General features: G+C 40.2%; 1 protein-coding gene across 2 annotated transcripts in view; it reads right to left on the reverse strand.

The window, feature by feature from the left end:
• The window catches only part of urb1 (URB1 ribosome biogenesis homolog), a 105,844-nt gene that overhangs the window by 31,532 nt on the left and 55,614 nt on the right, over positions 1-18,698 (reverse strand). For both annotated transcript variants that reach the window (XM_057838490.1, XM_057838489.1), the window contains exons 25-29: positions 15,771-15,948; positions 15,653-15,711; positions 9,598-9,764; positions 2,963-3,073; positions 2,835-2,898 (exon numbers count right to left, since the gene is read on the reverse strand). In XM_057838490.1, coding sequence (XP_057694473.1) covers positions 2,835-2,898; positions 2,963-3,073; positions 9,598-9,764; positions 15,653-15,711; positions 15,771-15,948 — 579 coding nt within the window. The remainder of the gene's footprint in view (positions 1-2,834; positions 2,899-2,962; positions 3,074-9,597; positions 9,765-15,652; positions 15,712-15,770; positions 15,949-18,698) is intronic.

Here is an 18,698-nt window from a genome sequence, read left to right on the forward strand (position 1 = left end):
TTAGAAAAAATCTTGCGGCACACCATACCAAAATGTTCCAAAATTACTTTCTGTAGAGTATATTTACTTATAAAACAATTTCTCAGTATTTATACTTACTCAGTGTGAAACTTGAGCCTGTTAAGATGAACACAAAGCCAAAAAACTGGCAGGAATCTTCTTCAACAGCTCTGTCTCTCCGTTTTTTTTTTTTTTTTTTAGACTTAGGCTTGAAAAACTCAGAATAATCAGACAGGGGGACTTGAGCAATGTCTTTAAGCACATCAGGGCTGGTCGTCTCGCTGACAATGGCTTTGTAGGCAGGTACTATTAACGTCCCTGCCACAGTTTGGGACTTTTGGGATTTAGCAACAAAGTAACTGGCTTTTAGGGCTTTCTTATTTACCTTTGTAGTTTTTCCTCAAAAAGTTGCCCATTTCTCTGTGTTTTCACGAAGGCGTACAAAATAGTCCATCGACTTGTTCTGAAGCGACGGCCGTTCATTTGGAGATGACGTTTAAGCTTGTATGGCGCCATGGCGCTAGATAGCCGCTCCTGTCGCGTTCAAGAACTGCTCGGATTTCTAGCCGTCTCCCACCTTGCTGTCCTCGATAATGTGTTGGAATTAAACAAAGAGGGAGGATTAAAGTGCCTGTGACACGAAAAAGTATGTATTTCATAATACACGTGGTATTTTATGCCTCTGAGTGATATGGGCCGCTTGGATGTGTGTGGAAGCGATCGCTATATTTATTTAGTTTCCCGCGCCATGAAAATGAGTGACTTCCGGCTTCGGTCTCGCATTGAGGAGGAGGGCGCTGTGACGTGTACGGTAGAAGACGTCCTCTTCACGCTACAGTGTACTGTTGTGTATGAGGATGAAGGATTCAGCTGATTTTGCGGATTAATACCTTTATTTTTCGCATCACGCCAGCCAAACGGCTGCAGAAAAAATCATTCTGTATGCGGGAGAGGCGTATGCGCTTTTTTGGAGTTTCAAAAGGTTCCCATTCACCGTGGATATTTACTGTGGGACCATTGGACTTACGAGGAAGTGAGTAAGCATCTTGTTTTGTATTATGTCAAATACGAATACAGCGATTACAAAGTAAACACTACAAACTTTCTTTAAATGAAGGACTACTTACGTTTAATCATTGATAATGCTCATTAGCAGCAGCACGTTAGCTGCACAAGAACTCCAGCCACCCTCCTCCGGGGAACGAACTGTAAATTGCTCTCCGCCGGTGTTGTGCGGGGCGGCTATTTTTCGGCACAACACCGGGTCGTCATGTCAAATAATCCAGGATAGTTATGTGTGATTTTCCGCTTCGAAGACTTTGAAACATCACTCAGTTCGGGTTAGCATGTCGGCTAGCTGTCACGCCTTCTGGTTTGTTTACATTCTCCGAAGCCGGGGAAGGGAAATGACATATGTCCGATTTAGGAGTCATAAAATATCGTTCGGGAGGTGCGACAGTAAAGGTGAAGTCGACAGTTTTGACCATTATGGAATTTTGCCATGTCGTCCTGAATAAATGCATTTTTATTATTTCATATTCCATTCAGCACAAGACTGTTATTTGTCATGACCATGCCATTTATTCAGCAATTGGGGAAAATACTTGGATAAAAAGAATATCCTGTAAAAATATTGAAGTAAAGAGACAGAAACAATGACATTTTGCCACTCTCTTCGTCTCGTTTTCCTCGATGTGAATAGTTCCCCCTCGACGGGCTGACTGGTCCTTCTCAAGCCATTTATATAGCTATTGTGGAAAATACTTGGATAAAAAGAATATCCTGTAAAAATATTGAAGTAAAGAGAAGAGACAGAAACAATGACATTTTGCCGCTCTCTTCGTCGCGTTTTCCTCGTTGTGAATAGTTCCCCCTCGACGGGCTGACTGGTCCTTCTCAAGCCATTTATATAGCTATTGGGGAAAAATACTTGGATAAAAAGAATATCCTGTAAAAATATTGTAGTAGAGAGACTGAAACAATGACATTTTGCAGCTCTCTTCATCGCGTTTTCCTCGTTCTGAATAATTCCCCCTCAATGGGCTGAATAGTAAAACCGATGAGCCCAGTCTACCGCTGACGTCATCCACCTGTTGGGGACGCTAAAGCCCTATAATGATAGGCGTGGCTAACCGGCAGATTAAAAGAGTAATTTCTCGTCATCTGCGCTTTGCTAAATTGTTGTATATAGTCGAATCGTCTCAAAATATGATTCTAATTCACATAATAATGCCATTTAAGACTTTTTTCCTCGTGTCATATGCTCTTTAACGGTCGTCACATGTGGATAAAATTGAAAAGGACGCTTTTGTGTATATCGACACTTGACGAGTCTAAATAATGAACAGTAGACATGCTGGGGTCCACATTGTTGCGTAAGCAAGGTGGTTGATGGCTAGAAATCCGAGCAGTTCTTGAATGCAACACTAGCAATGCCTCGCTCATCTGCACACAACCGAGAACTTTTTGCCTACTCCTTCCTTCCTACAGCAACTTTGCCCGACGATGTTAAAAAAAAAAGTGACATTGGATAATTTCTCACGGCACACCAGACGATCTCTCATGGCGGCGGCACAATTGGTTGAAAAACACTGGAATAGAGGCTTCGTCCTCTCCGTGTCTGTGCGTGTTTTTGTGGAAGATTTAAACAAAATTACACAGTACAGTCTATTCGAGCTAGGGCGGGCACAGCAGTCTCTTAGGGCGGGCCCGGCCCCCTAATGCCCGCCCATGCCGCCGGGTCTGACAGGAAGTGACCTGTAAGTACTCCAAAATGAACAATGTTCATGTTTCAGTGCCACTGACTGACGAAGAAAAAATAAAAGGCAACTTACTGAAAGTGAAGAAGACTAATTTGGTTCTTTTCGTATTCCTGAAGCAGCAGCAGTAAAGTCTGATCTGTTAGGAGACAAAAGCTCGTGAAAGAGTCCACGAGTGTCATTTTTGTGGCTGTGCGTTTTACCCGTATTGCTGAGCGTGGCTCCGTAAGCTCCCAAAAGTACTAAGAAATGATTGACGTCGCACACCGACGGACATTTCCTCACCAGGCAGAGGAGCAGCGACACCAAGGCCTCTGGAAAAACAAATTCACAAAAAGGTCAGGGTGAAACCTCTCCGCCCCCCTGACTGGTGCCGCCATATTGTCCATCAGCTCATCGGGTTTACATATTACCGCTACGTACATTCCTCCTATTACTGCGTGTTTTTCTGCTTGTCTAAGGAATCACCGCCTAGTAAACGAACCCAAAAACCTTCCTGACAATCGTTAACATTGATGAGTCAAAATGGTGAAGGCATTGGTTGCAGTAACAGCAGGGGTCGCGTTAACAGAATATTTTCCGTCGTTGACCGATGTTTTAAAACGGTGACGGAAAAAACTGAAGTCCGTCTGTCATTTTGACAGGTTGCAATTCACAACCCAGACCACAGGGTGGCGAGTGAGCATATTAACCCTTTAACACCGAACGTGTCGGCAGCGACGGGTTTACCCATGTCGTCTTTGAAGCTTCGTCACGCTGTAATTACGTCACCCACGTGCCGCTGGTTGGTCTCATTTGAAAGTACAGAAGTTGATGTCCACACCAGTTTTTATTTGAAGTCAATCGACCAAGAAAAACGGGAGATATTGTCATTTGAGTTTTATAGCTTTATTGCACTCATACAGTGCCTTGCAAAAGTATTCGGCCCCCTTGAACCTTGCAACCTTTCTCCACATTTCAGGCTTCAAACATAAAGATATAAAATTTTCATTTTTTGTCAAGAATCAACAACAAGTGGGACACAATCGTGAAGTGGAACAAAATTTATTGGATAATTTCAACTTTTTTAACAAATAAAAAACTGAAAAGTGGGGCGTGCAATATTATTCGGCCCCCTTGCGTTAATACTTTGTAGCGCCACCTTTTGCTCCAATTACAGCTGCAAGTTGCTTGGGGTATGTTTCTATCAGTTTTGCACATCGAGAGACTGACATTCTTGCCCATTCTTCCTTGCAAAACAGCTCGAGCTCAGTGAGGTTGGATGGAGAGTGTTTGTGAACAGCAGTCTTCAGCTCTTTCCACAGATTCTCCATTGGATTCAGGTCTGGACTTTGACTTGGCCATTCTAACACACGTTTATTTTTCAACCATTCCATTGTAGATTTGGCTTTATGTTTTGGATCATTGTCCTGTTGGAAGATAAATCTCCGTCCCAGTCTCAGGTCTTGTGCAGATACCAACAGGTTTTCTTCCAGAATGTTCCTGTATTTGGCTGCATCCATCTTCCCGTCAATTTTAACCATCTTCCCTGCCCCTGCTGAAGAAAAGCAGGCCCAAACCATGATGCTGCCACCACCATGTTTGACAGTGGGGATGGTGTGTTCAGGGTGATGAGCTGTGTTGCTTTTACGCCAAACATATCGTTTTGCATTGTGGCCAAAAAGTTCCATTTTGGTTTCATCTGACCAGAGCACCTTCTTCCACATGTTTGGTGTGTCTCCCAGGTGGCTTGTGGCAAACTTTAAACGAGACTTTTTATGGATATCTTTGAGAAATGGCTTTTTTCTTGCCACTCTTCTATAAAGGCCAGATTTGTGCAGTGTACGACTGATTGTTGTCCTATGGACAGACTCTCCCACCTCAGCTGTAGATCTCTGCAGTTCATCCAGAGTGATCATGGGCCTCTTGGCTGCATCTCTGATCAGTTTTCTCCTTGTTTGAGAAGAAAGTTTGGAAGGACGGCCGGGTCTTGGTAGATTTGCAGTGGTCTGATGCTCCTTCCATTTCAATATGATGGCTTGCACAGTGCTCCTTGAGATGTTTAAAGCTCGGGAAATCTTTTTGTATCCAAATCCGGCCTTAAACTTCTCCACAACAGTATCTCGGACCTGCCTGGTGTGTTCCTTGGTTTTCATAATGCTCTCTGCACTTTAAACAGAACCCTGAGACTATCACAGAGCAGGTGCATTTATACGGAGACTTGATTACACACAGGTGGATTCTATTTATCATCATCAGTCATTTAGGACAACATTGGATCATTCAGAGATCCTCACTGAACTTCTGGAGTGAGTTTGCTGCACTGAAAGTAAAGGGGCCGAATAATATTGCACGCCCCACTTTTCAGTTTTTCATGTTAAAAAAGTTGAAATTATCCAATAAATGTTGTTCCACTTCACGATTGTGTCCCACTTGTTGTTGATTCTTGACAAAAAAATTAAATTTCATATCCTTATGTTTGAAGCCTGAAATGTGGCGAAAGGCTGCAAGATTCAAGGGGGCCGAATACTTTTGCAAGGCACTGTAAATATGCATTAAAACGCTGCATGGACCATGTATCTATCTCCATATTTCCATCATTTCTTGTTCTTTTTCAAAACCGAAAGAAGCACAAAAGACTACATATCCCAAGAGTTGTTGTGATGTCAAGAAGGACGAACCGAATGTGGACATTTGTTGGAAAAAAATAAATAGGTAAATTTCCGAGCGAGGCGCCAACTAAGGAAAAGGAGGCATGCTGAAGCAAACAACGGCCAGTTTGAGCGAGGGACTTTGAAACGTGCAGAATGAATCTAAAACTAAATTTAGCGCAAGCTAATGCATTATTTCATTAAGTCAAGGAAGAAGATGAGCCGTATTTGCCGTTGTTTTCCTGGGATGAGTCGGCGTTTCTACGAGTAGAAGTGACAGGCTGACAGCACAAACGGGACGGAGTAGGCTGTGTGACGTTGTGTGTGACGCAGCTCCCTGACTTGTTCATGCAGAAGCTTTATTGAGTTCGCAAAAAAAAAAAAAAAAAACTTTATTGGGTCGCATGCCAGAAAAATTTGAATTGAACTGAACTACTTGTCAATATTTTTTTAAATACTTTTTTTCAATGTTATATATTTTTCTTCAAGAGAATTTTATAAAGATGAGTGTTCGAGAAGCTTGGTTGCATGTACGTAAATACTTTAGATAAGGTGATGGGTATAATACCTAACTTCACAAAGAGATATCCTCCAAACCCTTTTTGTGTTAGATGATATATACATATATTTTCTTTTTCTCACTCTTTTGCACTGTATATAACCCGTTTTGACCATAGTACGTGTAAAGGCCAAAAACGCCTATGACCATACTTGCTGTTTGTGTTGAATTGTCAAACATAAAACTATTCAATCTTATTTTTTTCTATTGAATGTTTATCCTAACAAGTAGAATAAATATTATCAGGCTTCAAAACGTTTGGTCGAGCACGTTTGGTTGTCAATGGGACATCAACATTACAAATTTTGAAAAAATATTTTGGGATTTTTTTGTCTTTTTGGGTCCAAAATGTGGATTATAATTGGTCAGTGAAGAAAACAACAGTTTGGACATGAAGTTCCCAACTTGGCCATTGTGAAAATTTTTTTCTTTGAAATATAAAGGCAACATCAAATGCATGCAAATTCGGCCAAAATAGGCTTAGGTGTTAAAGGGTTAATTAGCAATTGTCTCTCTTGATGCATGACGTCATTGGCCTTACTCGGAAAAATGTCACGGCAACTGAGTGCCCGAAGTTTCTTCAAAAAGCCCCAAAACGACGATGGTGTTGACAAAAGAGGTGAAAAAAAGAGGGACCGCACAAGCGGGCATGCAATTCAAGTCCATGCGCACCAGGAGGAAGGTGTGAGACTGCGTTCAGGCCACAGCAGGTGAATTGCTAATTTCATTGTTCCATATGTAGCCAACCTACTGGGGCCACAGTCAGCTGCTTTTGTCACTGCGGAGAAAAAGTTACATATTCATCTGCTTGATGTGTGATGGCACGGTGTGGATTCTCTGTTAAGCTTGTTCGGACAGAATATTAATTTAAAATGAATGAAAACTAAATACTATTGAATATATTGAAGCGGCATGCAATGTTAAGAGTCTTGTTAGCTCGAATTGCTGTGTCCAGCCGCTGTAGCTCTGCTGCTTTATGTGAACTCTCTATTCATATTCAAGCCGGAACGCGCGCGGCTCTTAAATGTCTCTGTCACGTGACTGTGTCGTAGCCGGTGACGCGTTAGGCCAAATGGACACACAAGTACGGAAGGTGAATTATGCCAAACAAAGGGTCACCACAATGTCATTATTATCATTTTAAAAATTTAAGTGACGGGTAAAAATAGATTATGACCGGATTTTTATGACCCTGTCAGTCAAAATGACAGACAACGAAAAAGTCTAGCGCAACCTCTGAGTAACAGAGAAGATAAACTGTCATTTTAGTAGTTGCTGTGCGCCCATTGTTGAAAGGGCAAATCTTGAAAGCAGCACGGTTTGTTTCTCTCGGCCCATGATGCGTTTGTGTCGACAGCCGTTAGACAGCGGCGAAAGCATCAATACGATGCCAACACGATCACAGACATCATCAGACGGAGACTACGAAGCTCGTCGCCACGATCGCGCAGCAAGAAGATGAGCGCAACAACAGGTGTTGTGCCGAAAAATAGTCGCCCCGTGTGAAATGTCCCCCCTGAAAGAAATGAATATAACAATATATCTGAGAGAAAAAACATGTTATTTTGCCTCATTCAAATCTTAATATCTGAACATTTAAATATGTAAACTAAAGTGCAATCACATTCGTAAATGAATGGCTTCTGGTTTTTCAAATGTAAATAAATTATTGTGATAAAACAACATAGTTGCAATAACCATCAATGTGAAGTCTAACTGTAACTGTAGTCTTGAAACAAATCTGAATAAGGGAAAATAATGCAAACTGGTTAAACTTGAGAGTAGCTGAGATCTGTCATGACTAGAGCTGAAACGAATACTCGAGCAACTCGAGTTTAAAAACTGATCCCAGTAATTTTATTCACCTCGAGTCATTTTTATTCACCTCGAGTAATCGTTTCATTTTGACAGCTCTAAGCATCATGTTTTGCTCGGACTACTTTTAATGCGGGACAACGCGCTGATGTCACGTGCATAGAGGAAGAAGCAAAAAAAAAATTAAATTAAAAAACTTACTGCAGCCGACAGCCGCTACAAACGATGCCGACGTTGCTAAAAACTAGCCCGCATGATGCTACGGTGGTAGCAGGTAGCGTCTGATGCGTCTCGTAGAGATCACATGTATGTTGAACTAGATGCGAAATGAGAGTCAGCGGCGTTAGTAAACAGCCGCCATCTTAAAGCAGTAGAGCGCTATGCGCTAATAAATAAGATTAACGTTACTGTCACTCGCTCACGTAACGTTAGCCCTGCAGAGGGCTAGGTTTCTATTCATTATGACCACTGTCGATGCGTGGCTAACGTGTCTTACATACAGGCTTTATTTAATCTGAAAACATAGCGTTGTAGAGTGATGAGGGTGTAAAATAAAAACGTAATAATGCTAACTGTCAATTTTAGCTCAGTAGTCATTGGTGGATAAAACACCAAGTTGCACTGGTCCCTAATGTGCTCCAATACAGCCTGTATCATACATTTATTCTGAACACTGCAAAAACTCAAAATCCTAGACTAACTTAAAACTTAAAACTAGAACTTAAAAATAGCTTGACACAAATAGAAATTCAATTGAAACACGTGGGGGGAAAAAATCCTAACTTTTAAGTGATGTATGTTGTCAAGCGTAATGGCATTTTTAAGTAAGAAATATATAAATAGAGAGGTTGGCTGTTTTCAACAATGTACATCGAAAATAAAGACATTGATTGACTGAAAATGGTTCAATATTAGATGAAATGTCTTGTTTTCTCATGTATATTTATAATTGCTCTTCACCTAAAAATTAGGGCTGTCAAATTATCGTGTTAACGGGTGGTAATTAATTTTTTAAATTAATCACGTTCAAATATTTGACGCAATTAACGCATATACCCCGCTCAAACAGATTAAAATGACAGCAGTGTAATGTCCGCTTGTTACTTGTTTTTTGGTGTTTGGCCCTCGGGTCCAAATGATTTTATAGCTTTGAGCACAATGAGTGAGCATGGTGTAATTATTGACATCGACAATGGCGAGCTACTAGTTTATTTTTTAATTGAAAATTTTTAAAATGCTAATAAAACGAAAACATTAAGAGGGATTTTAATATAAGATTTCCATAACTTGTACTAACATTCATCTTTTAAGAACTACAAGTCTTTCTATCAATGGATTGCTTTTACAGAATGTTAATGTTAATGCCATCTTGTTGATTTATTGTTATAATAAACAAATACAGTACTTATGTACCGTATGTTGAATGTATATATCCGTCTTGTGTCTTATCTTGCCATTCCAACAATAATTTACAGAAAAATATGGCATATTTTACAGATGGTTTGAATTGCGATTAATTACGATTAATTCATTTTAAAGCTGTAATTAACTCAATTAAAAATTGTAATTGTTTGACAGCCCTACTAAAAATATAGATGTTTTATCCGATTACTCGATAGAATTTTCAGTCGATTACTCGATTACTAAAATATTCCATAGCTGCAGCCCTAGTCATGACAGAACATCGCTTCAATGAGATCTGGCGCCATCTAGCGTCGTGAATGGGTATAATGTCTAGACCAGACCGCGGACATAAGACGACCCCCACTTTTTCAGTCTTATTTCAATGCAAAAAACACCGTCTTATATTCGGGCCAATACGGTATTAGCACACCTTTGGCACAGTGGTGGTTGGCTTCCAACATGGTGGGCAAGAACAAGGAGTGGCCGCTGGTCATCACGTGGATGCCTGCTAATGGGATGAAACCGTCGGCCGCGGGGTAAATCACGTCCAAAAGGCTTCTGAGGGTGTTGAGGAAAAGCTCGTCTCGGTAGCGGTACCTGCACAAGATCCATATCCGCTCAAATGTTTGGAAAGAAAACTACAAATGGGGATGCCTCAGTCACCTGTCGATTTTCTTTCACTTCCTATTCATTTTGGTGCAATTTTGAGCAACTTTCGTCATTACTACCACTACATTTTGGATTATCATCTGTTAATTTCCACGTCACTTCCTTTTAATTCGTGACTTCCTGTTGTTCATGGGAATTTTCGGGTCACTTACTACAGTCCCTGACAAAAGTCTTTCCGTTTATCCATTTTGTAGAAACAACTGCTAATAAACTGACTTTTAAGGATTCAATTGGTTTCAGAAATGGCTCATATGAAAGCTTAGACCCTCCCAAATGATGTTGAATGTACAAAAATATACTTGTTTCACTGAAAAAAGATTTATTACCTGATGAAGATAAAGGTCAAATTTTGGCAAGACAAAAGTTTTGTCGCCTACAGAAAGTAGTGTGAAAACTGAACAAAAAATTTACTTCAAATTAGGGCTGTCAAACAATTAAAAATTTTAATCGAGTTAATCACAGTTTGAAAATTAATTAATCGTAATTAATCGCAATTCAAACCATCTATAAAATATGCCATATTTTTCTGGAAATTACTGTTGGAATGGAAAGATAAGACAAGATGGATAAGTACATTCAACATACGTAACATAAGTACTAGGGCTGCAGCTATCGATTATTTTAGTAGTCGATTAATCGATGAACCCTTAGTTCGAATAATCGAGTAATCAGATAAGGAACGTGAAAAATTAAATTACCAGAGCTGAACCTCAAACGGTATAATAAAGAAATAAATGAGGATCTATGTACAACAAAAGAACAATTGGCTAACTTACATAGCATAAGTCTGCTAGTTTAAATGTTATAAACTTTTAAAAAAAAATTTTTTTAACAGTGCTCTTAACAAATGGTTCGGACACATATTCCCACAAAAGTAGGCTAAATATACCTATAAACTAAATTACGAATGCATTAAAAAAAAAAAAAAAAAACATTAGCTCAAACAAAAACTTAGCTTATGTTGGTCTTAACAGGGAGCACCTGGATTCAGCCATGTGAAATGACTAGAAGGCAGTGTATCCACCCAAATTAATAAAACTAAATGCAAACACTTTCAAAATAAACCATTACAACGCACTTAAATGAAACAAATACTCGAAGCAGCAAAATTTAATTTGAATCTTTTTTCCTAATCGAATACTCGAGTTAATCGATTAATCGTTGCAGCACTAATAAGTACTGTATTTGTTTATTATAACAATAAATCAACAAGATGGCATTAACATTATTAACATTCTGTTAAAGCGAAAGAAGACTTGGAGTTCTTAAAAGATAAATGTCTGTACAAGTTATAGAAATTTTATATTAAAACCCCTCTTCATGTTTTCGTTTTAATAGAATTTGTAAAATTTTCAATCAAAAAATAAACTAGTAGCCCGCCATTGTTGATGTCAATAATTACACAACGCTCATGGGTGCTGAAGCCCATAAAATCAGTCGCACCCAAGCGCCAGCAGAGGGCGACAAAACTCCCAAAAACACAAGTAACAAGTGGACATTGCACTGTGCTGTCATTTTAATCTGTTTGAGCGGGGCATGTCCGTTAATTGCGTCAAATATTTTACCGTGATTAATTTAAAAAAATGAATTCCCGCGATAATTTTGACAGCCCTACTTCAAATACAAAAATATGTTACATAACATAAGCGAATTAAGTAGTGGTGCTGTGATATCCAAATTGAATATTTTGTATGACATCCATGGTCTTGAAGGACTGCATCCATACGGTTCGGCAAGGATTCATACAAGTCACCAGGTAACATCAAAGAAAGCATTCTTGCATGCCTCCCAGAGTTCATCAACATTCTTGGGTTTCGTCTTCCATGCTTCCTCTTTCAACCTACCCCAGAAATGCTCAATGATGTTCATTTCTGGTAACAGGGCTGGCCAGTCCTGGAAGATGTTGATGTTCTTTGCCTTGAGGAACTTTGAGGTAGAGATTGAAGTATGCAATGGAGCACCATCCCGCTGCAGAATTTGTCCCTTTTTATGGTTAGGAATGTAAGCGACAGCTAAGATTTGTAATCTTGCTAAATCGATGGCTGACACCGTAGCATTCTCTGGATGAGATGTACTCTAGATTCTCATCATTTAACCGCTGGTTGTCTAGATGGTGCCCAGAAAACGACATAGTCTTTATTGATAACTGGCACGCGTTTTGGGGGAAGTCCGGGCTCATGTGACGAGACGGCATTCATCCGACTTGGGACGGTGCTGCTCTCTTAACTCGAAACTTGGCCGCCAAACTTAGTGTCCCAAAGTGACACTTCAGAGTGGGGGCCCGGCGCAGTGTTGTAGTGTAAAACACAACTCTGTTAGTAGTGATCACTCGCCATTTTCCGAGCTGTCACAAATCCAACATTCAGGACAGAAGATAGAGACTGTGTCCGTGCCTAAACAAACCTGCAGAACGGCCTTCTTTCACCTGGGCAACATCGCCAAAATTAGAAATATTTGATCTAAAAGCAATGCAGAAAAAATAATTAACGCGTTCGTTACATCGAGATTGGATTACTGTAATTCCCTACTTGCAGCTTGTCCTAAAAGTTCTCTAAAAGGTCTTCAGCTTGTCCAAAACGCAGCAGCAAGACTTTTAACAGGAAGCAATAGAAGAGAGCACATCACCCCTGTGCTCCAGGCCCTTCACTGGCTTCCAGTCGAGTTTAGAATTAAATTTAAAATCCTCCTTCTTACATTTAAGACCATTAATGGGTTGGGGCCATCTTATATCTCCGATGCTCTGGTTCCATACCACCCCAACAGAACACTTCGCTCTCAGAATGCAGGTCTACTGGTAGTTCCCAGGGTTGCTAAAAGTACTGTCGGAGCTAGAGCCTTTAGCCACCAAGCCCGTTTTATGAAATCAGCTTCCAGCTAATATTAAAGAAGCCGAGACAGTCTGCACATTTAAGATTAGATTAAAAACGTTCCTATTCGACAAAGCTTATGGTCAGGCTAGTTGAAGTCGGAGTAGACTCAAAGTTTAGTCTAAGCTGCACTAGAAGCTATAAAGCTGGGGGAAGTACAGCCACTGAGTTCTATCTCCTTTTTCTCACTCTACCTACCACTTATCTTACTTTATCTCTATTTTCCAATGTTAATATCTAGTTGTCTAGTCTCTTCATCACTAGTCACCCGTTGTACCCTTTCCCCCCTCCCCTCTGGGGAGGGGCTATTTTTCAGCTGCAGCCTCCTGACTGTCCGGACCCCAAGCTGGATGGACGTCCTCGTTGCTACCCCAGTCTCATCTGACTAGATGGACCTCTTCTTGTTCCTTTACTCCACCGCATTTTTTACGGACTGTAACTTCGCCTGCTAATTTCCATTAGCCGTCCTGGGGCTTCCTGTCTATCCGTCCTGGGAGTGGATCTCTCCTCACTGTGGTACTCCCCAAGGTTTCTCGTTTTCTCCCGAAGATTCTAGAGTTTTTGGAGTTTTTCCTTGCCGACATGGAGGGTCTAAGGATGGGGGATACCCAGGACTTGAATTTATTTATTCATCTTTGTTGCTTCGTTTGCTGTTTCTGATTGCTTATCATATTGCCTCTGCAAAGCCCTTTGAGATGACGTTGTTGTGATCCAGGGCTATACAAATAAAATTGAATTGAATTGAATTTGTTGATATTTCAGACTGTTTATGTTGCCTTCCACCCTGCAGATCTCTCGCACACCCCCATACTTGATGTAACCCTAGACCAGGGGTCCCCAAACTTTTTCCTTTGAGGGCCACATAAATTTCCCTTCTCTGATGAGGGGCCGGGGTCAGTTTGTAACAGAAAAAGTGTGACGGTTTCAGGAGTGCCTAAATGTAAATATTTATTGTTTTTCAGAAAGCCACAATCAAATAACCCTTTCTGGATTCTTCACGGTACAAAAGTAAATACAATAAAAATAATAATAATAAATAATAACAACACTTAATAGACAATAACCAAATAACCCTCTCTGGGTTCTACACAGAAAAAAGCCAGGAAATAAATAACACTATTGAAAAAAAAAAAAAGCTCTCTGGTATTGTTCAGGGGGCCGGACCAAATGTGGAGGTGGGCCATATCCGGCCCGCGGGCCGTAGTTTGTGGACCCCTGCCCGAGACCATTATTTTGCCACCACCAAACTTCAGTGTTTTGTGGCAAAAGGTGGATTTTTCAGATGAATCTTCCATTGAATTACACCACAGTCTCCGCAAATATTGCAGGAGACCTACTGGAGCCCGCACCGATCCGAGATTCTCTCAGAAAACAGTGAAGTTTGGTGGTGGCAAAATCATGGTCTGGGGTTGCATCCAGTATGGGGGTGTGCGAGAGATCTGCAGGGTGGAGGGCAACATAGATAGTCTGAAATATCAACAAATCTTAGCTGCTTCTTACATTCCTAACCATAAAAAGGGACAAATTTTGCAGCAGGATGGTGCTCCATCGCATACTTCAATCTCTACCTCAAGGTTCCTCAAGGCAAAGAAGATCAAGATCCTCCAGGACTGGCCAGCCAGCCCAGTCACCAGACATGAACAGGAGGAAAGAGGAAGCACGGAAGACGAAACCCAAGAATGTTGATGAACTCTGGGAGGCATGCAATACTGCTTTCTTTGATGACTTCATCAATAAATTGTATGAATCCTTGCCGAAGCCCATGGATTCCATACAAAATATTAAATTTGGATCTCACAGCACCACTACTTAATTCGCTCATGTTATGTTACATATTTTTGTATTGCATTTTTTGTTCAATTTTCACACTACTTTCTGTAGGTGACAAAACTTTTGTCTTGCCAAAATTTGACCTTTACGTCTTCATTAAATGATAAATCTTTTTTCATTTTTTTGTACATTCAACATCATTTGGGAGGGTCTTAGCTTTCATATGAGCCATTTCTGAAACCAATTGATTAAATGTCAGGTTATTAGCAATTGTTTCTATAAAATGGACAAGCGACACGACTTTTGTTGGGGACTGTACATTTGGAATAATTTCCTGTCTATTTTACGGCATTTCCAGGTCACTTCCTTTTATTGATGACTTCATGTTGATTAGGGGGCATTTCAAGGTCACTTCCTGTTGATTATGGAACATTTCAAGACCACTTTCTCTTGGTTTTGGGCCATTTCAGGGTCATTTTGTTGCATTTTGGAGTCACTTCCTATACATTTTTTTGGCATTCTGGTGTCATTTCCAGTACTTTTGGAACAATTTCCTGTTAATTTTACAGCATTTCCAGATCATTTTCTTGAATTGGTGACTTCCTGTTGATTGTGGGGTATTTCAGGGTCACTTCTTGCTGGTTTTGGGGCACTTACAGGTCACTATCTGTTGATTTTGGGTAAATTCCTGTATATTTTGAGGTATTCCAGGATCACTTCCTGTACATTTTGGAACATTTCCTGTTAATTTTAGGGCATTTCTAGGTCACTTACTTTTAATTGGCGACTCCCTGCTGATCATGGGCATTTTGGGGTCACTTACTGTAAAGTTCTAGGCATTCTGGGGTCACATACTTTACATTTTGGATTATTTCCTGTTGACTTAAGGAGATTTCAGGGTCAATTGTTGTTAATTTTGAGCAAAGTTGAGGATTTGTTTTTGTGGTTGTGAAAAATAATGGCCAACAATAAGATTTTTTTGTTGTTGTTGCAGTCAATAGTGAATTGAGCTGTTTTTGTAAGGATGACATTGGAAATGAATGGGAGAGGTTTTTGTTCAATTTTGGCAGAATTCTACATTTTGCCAAACACTGGCTGACCAATTTTGTGCGCCATTTTTTTAATGTGTGAATGGGACAAAAACTGACACCGCAACTCACGGATAAATGTTTTACTAACTTGAGGCCATTTTTGACAAAAGCGTTCCAGTCCGCTGCGGCGACATCATCGCTGGACGTCTGCGCAGAAGGGATAAACGTTCAAAACGTGAAAAATGAAAACGTGCCGGTCAACCTACAATGAGTTTCCGCAGCCTTTCCATGACGGTGCCGCTCGCGGCGGCTCCGTCAACGGTGCCGTCGGGGTGACGAGGCATCGGACGCCTGAGGGCGGACGCCATCACCTTCCTCCTCCATGCCAGTCCTTCTTCCGGACGGTCGGAAAGCTTCTCTGCGACGACGTCCGCCAACTGCCACCTGAGAAAGAAAAACGTCTTCAAATCTGCTGACTTCTGAACTACAGATTATGAGAGTATCATGACATTAAAGTTGTATGTCACTTTGATACAAGAATAAAGTCATATGTTGTATTACACAGAATTCAATTCGTATTGTTACGAAGAAAAAAAACCACCCACAGAATTTGACACAAAAACAGCATTTCTTCATAGATAAGCCACACTGGACGTGCACGATACCCATTTTTTGAAACCGATATCTTCCTGCTCCTTAAGGCCGATATGATATGATAACCGATAATATATATTAGTGCTGCAACGATTAATCGATTAACTCGAGTATGCGATTAGGAAAAAAAAAAGATTCAAATTAAATTTTGCTGCTTCGAGTATTCATTTAATGAAAGTGGGGGTGTAATAGTTTATTTTGAAAGTGTTTGCATTTAGTTTTACTGATTTGGGTTGATACAGTATTAAGTATTTAGTCAACCACCAATTTTGCAAGTTCTCCAACTTGAAAAGATTAGAGAGGCCTGTAATTGTCAACATGGGTAAATTTCAACCATGAGAGACAGAATGTTAAAAAAAAAAAAACAACAGAAAATCACGTTGTTTGATTTTTAAAGACTTTATTTCCAAATTAGAGTGGAATAAAAGTGTTTGGTCACCTACAAAAAAAGCAAGATTTCTGGCTGTCAAAGAGGTCTAACGAGGCTCCACTCGTTACCTGTATTAATGGCACCTATTTTAACTCTTTATCAGTATAAAAGACACCTGTCCACAATCTCAGTCAGTCACACAACAAACTCCACTATGGCCAAGACCATAGAACTGTCAAAGGACACCAGAGACAAAATTTTAGACCTGCACCAGGCTGGGAAGACGGAATCTGCAATAGGTAAAACGCTTGGTGTAAAGAAATCCACTGTGGGAGCAATTATGAGAAAATTGAAGACATACAAGACCACTGATAATCTCCCTCGATTTGGGGCTCCGTGCAAGATCTCACCCCGTGGCGTCAAAATGATAACAAGAACGGTGAGCAAAAATCCCAGAACCATACGGGGGGACCTAGTGAATGACCTACAGAGAGCTGGGACCACAGTAACAAAGGCTACTATCAGTAACACAATGCGCCGCCAGGGACTCAAATCCTGCACTGCCAGACGTGTCCCCCGGCTGAAGAAAGTACACGTTCAGGCCCGTCTGCGGTTCGCTAGAGAGCATTTGGATGATCCAGAAGAGGACTGGGAGAATGTGTTATGGTCAGATGAAACCAAAATAGAACTTTTTGGTAGAAACACAGGTTCTCGTGTTTGGAGGAGAAAGAATACTGAATTGCATCTGAAGAACACCATACGCACTGTGAAGCATGGGGGTGGAAACATCATGCTTTGGGGCTGTTTTTCTGCAAAAGGACCAGGACGACTGATCTGTGTAAAGGAAAGAATGAATGGGGCCATGTAACGAGAGATTTTGAGTGAAAATCTCCTTCCGTCAGCAAGGGCATAGAAGATGAGAATTGGCTGGGTCTGTCAGCATGACAATGATCCCAAACACACAGCCAGGGCAACAAAGGAGTGGCTTGGTAAGAAGCATTTCAAGGTCCAAATTCTTTAAAAATCAAACAATGTGATTTTCTGGTCTCATGGTTGAGGTTTGTCCATGTTAACAATTACAGGCCTCTGTAATATTTTCAAGGGGGAGAACTTGCACAGTTAGTGGTTGACTAAATACTTATTTGCCCCACTGTAAATTCAACATACTGTACATAAGTACTGTATTTGGATATTATAACATTATTAACATTCTTTCTGTTAAAGGCATCCACGGATACAAAGACTTGTAGTTCTTAAAAGATAAATTTGACGACTAGTTATAGTATTATATATTAAAACCCCTCTTAATGTTTTCGCTTTAATAAAATTTGTAAAATTTTCAATCAAAAAATAAACTAATAGCTCGCCATTGTTGACGTCGCCGAGCGGAGACGTCGCATGGGCTCCCTGCGATTCTTCCACAGTGTCTTTAACTACGTAAGGTAGTGATTGAAATACACCACAAGGTGTCAATGGCGAGTTTTAAATTAATTAGAGATCTATTCAATGAGTGCGTTTTGTTCCTCGACTGACGCCTTAGTATCCCGGTTCATTGTACCTTACGTTCATTTGAGTGTTGGCTTCACAACGTACGAGACCTCTGATAGTCTGTATATTGTGACTAAGTATTGCCATCCAGTGTATTTGTTGAGCTAAACGAAGTGTTTGAATAGAGTTGGACCAAAGTCTGAGTAAGTTTTACGTGTATTTTGTAGGGCTGTAGTTATCTATTATTTTAGTATTCGATTAATCGATGACCTACTTAGTTCGAAAAGTCGAGTAATCGGATAAGGCACATGAAAAAAAAAAAAAAAAAAGGGATCTATGTACAACAAAAGCATAAATGGCTAACTTGCATAGCAAAAGTCCGCTAGTATAAATTCAATAAAACGTTTTTGTTTTTTTTAAACATTGCTCTTAACAAATGGTTCAGAAACATTCCCACAAAAAATGGCGATCTATAAACTAAATTATGAATGCATTTAAAAAAAAAAAAAAAACATTAGCTCAAAAAAAAAACAAACTCTGCTTATGTTGGTCTTAACATGGAGCAGCTGGATTCAGCCATGTGAAATGAGGCAGACTAGAGGGCAGTGTATCCACCCAAATTAATAAAACTAAATGCAAACACTTTCAAAAATAAACCATTACAACACCACTTTAATTAAAT

Source organism: Corythoichthys intestinalis, chromosome 6 (assembly GCF_030265065.1).
Source record: "Corythoichthys intestinalis isolate RoL2023-P3 chromosome 6, ASM3026506v1, whole genome shotgun sequence".
In the NCBI taxonomy this organism is placed as follows: domain Eukaryota; kingdom Metazoa; phylum Chordata; class Actinopteri; order Syngnathiformes; family Syngnathidae; genus Corythoichthys; species Corythoichthys intestinalis.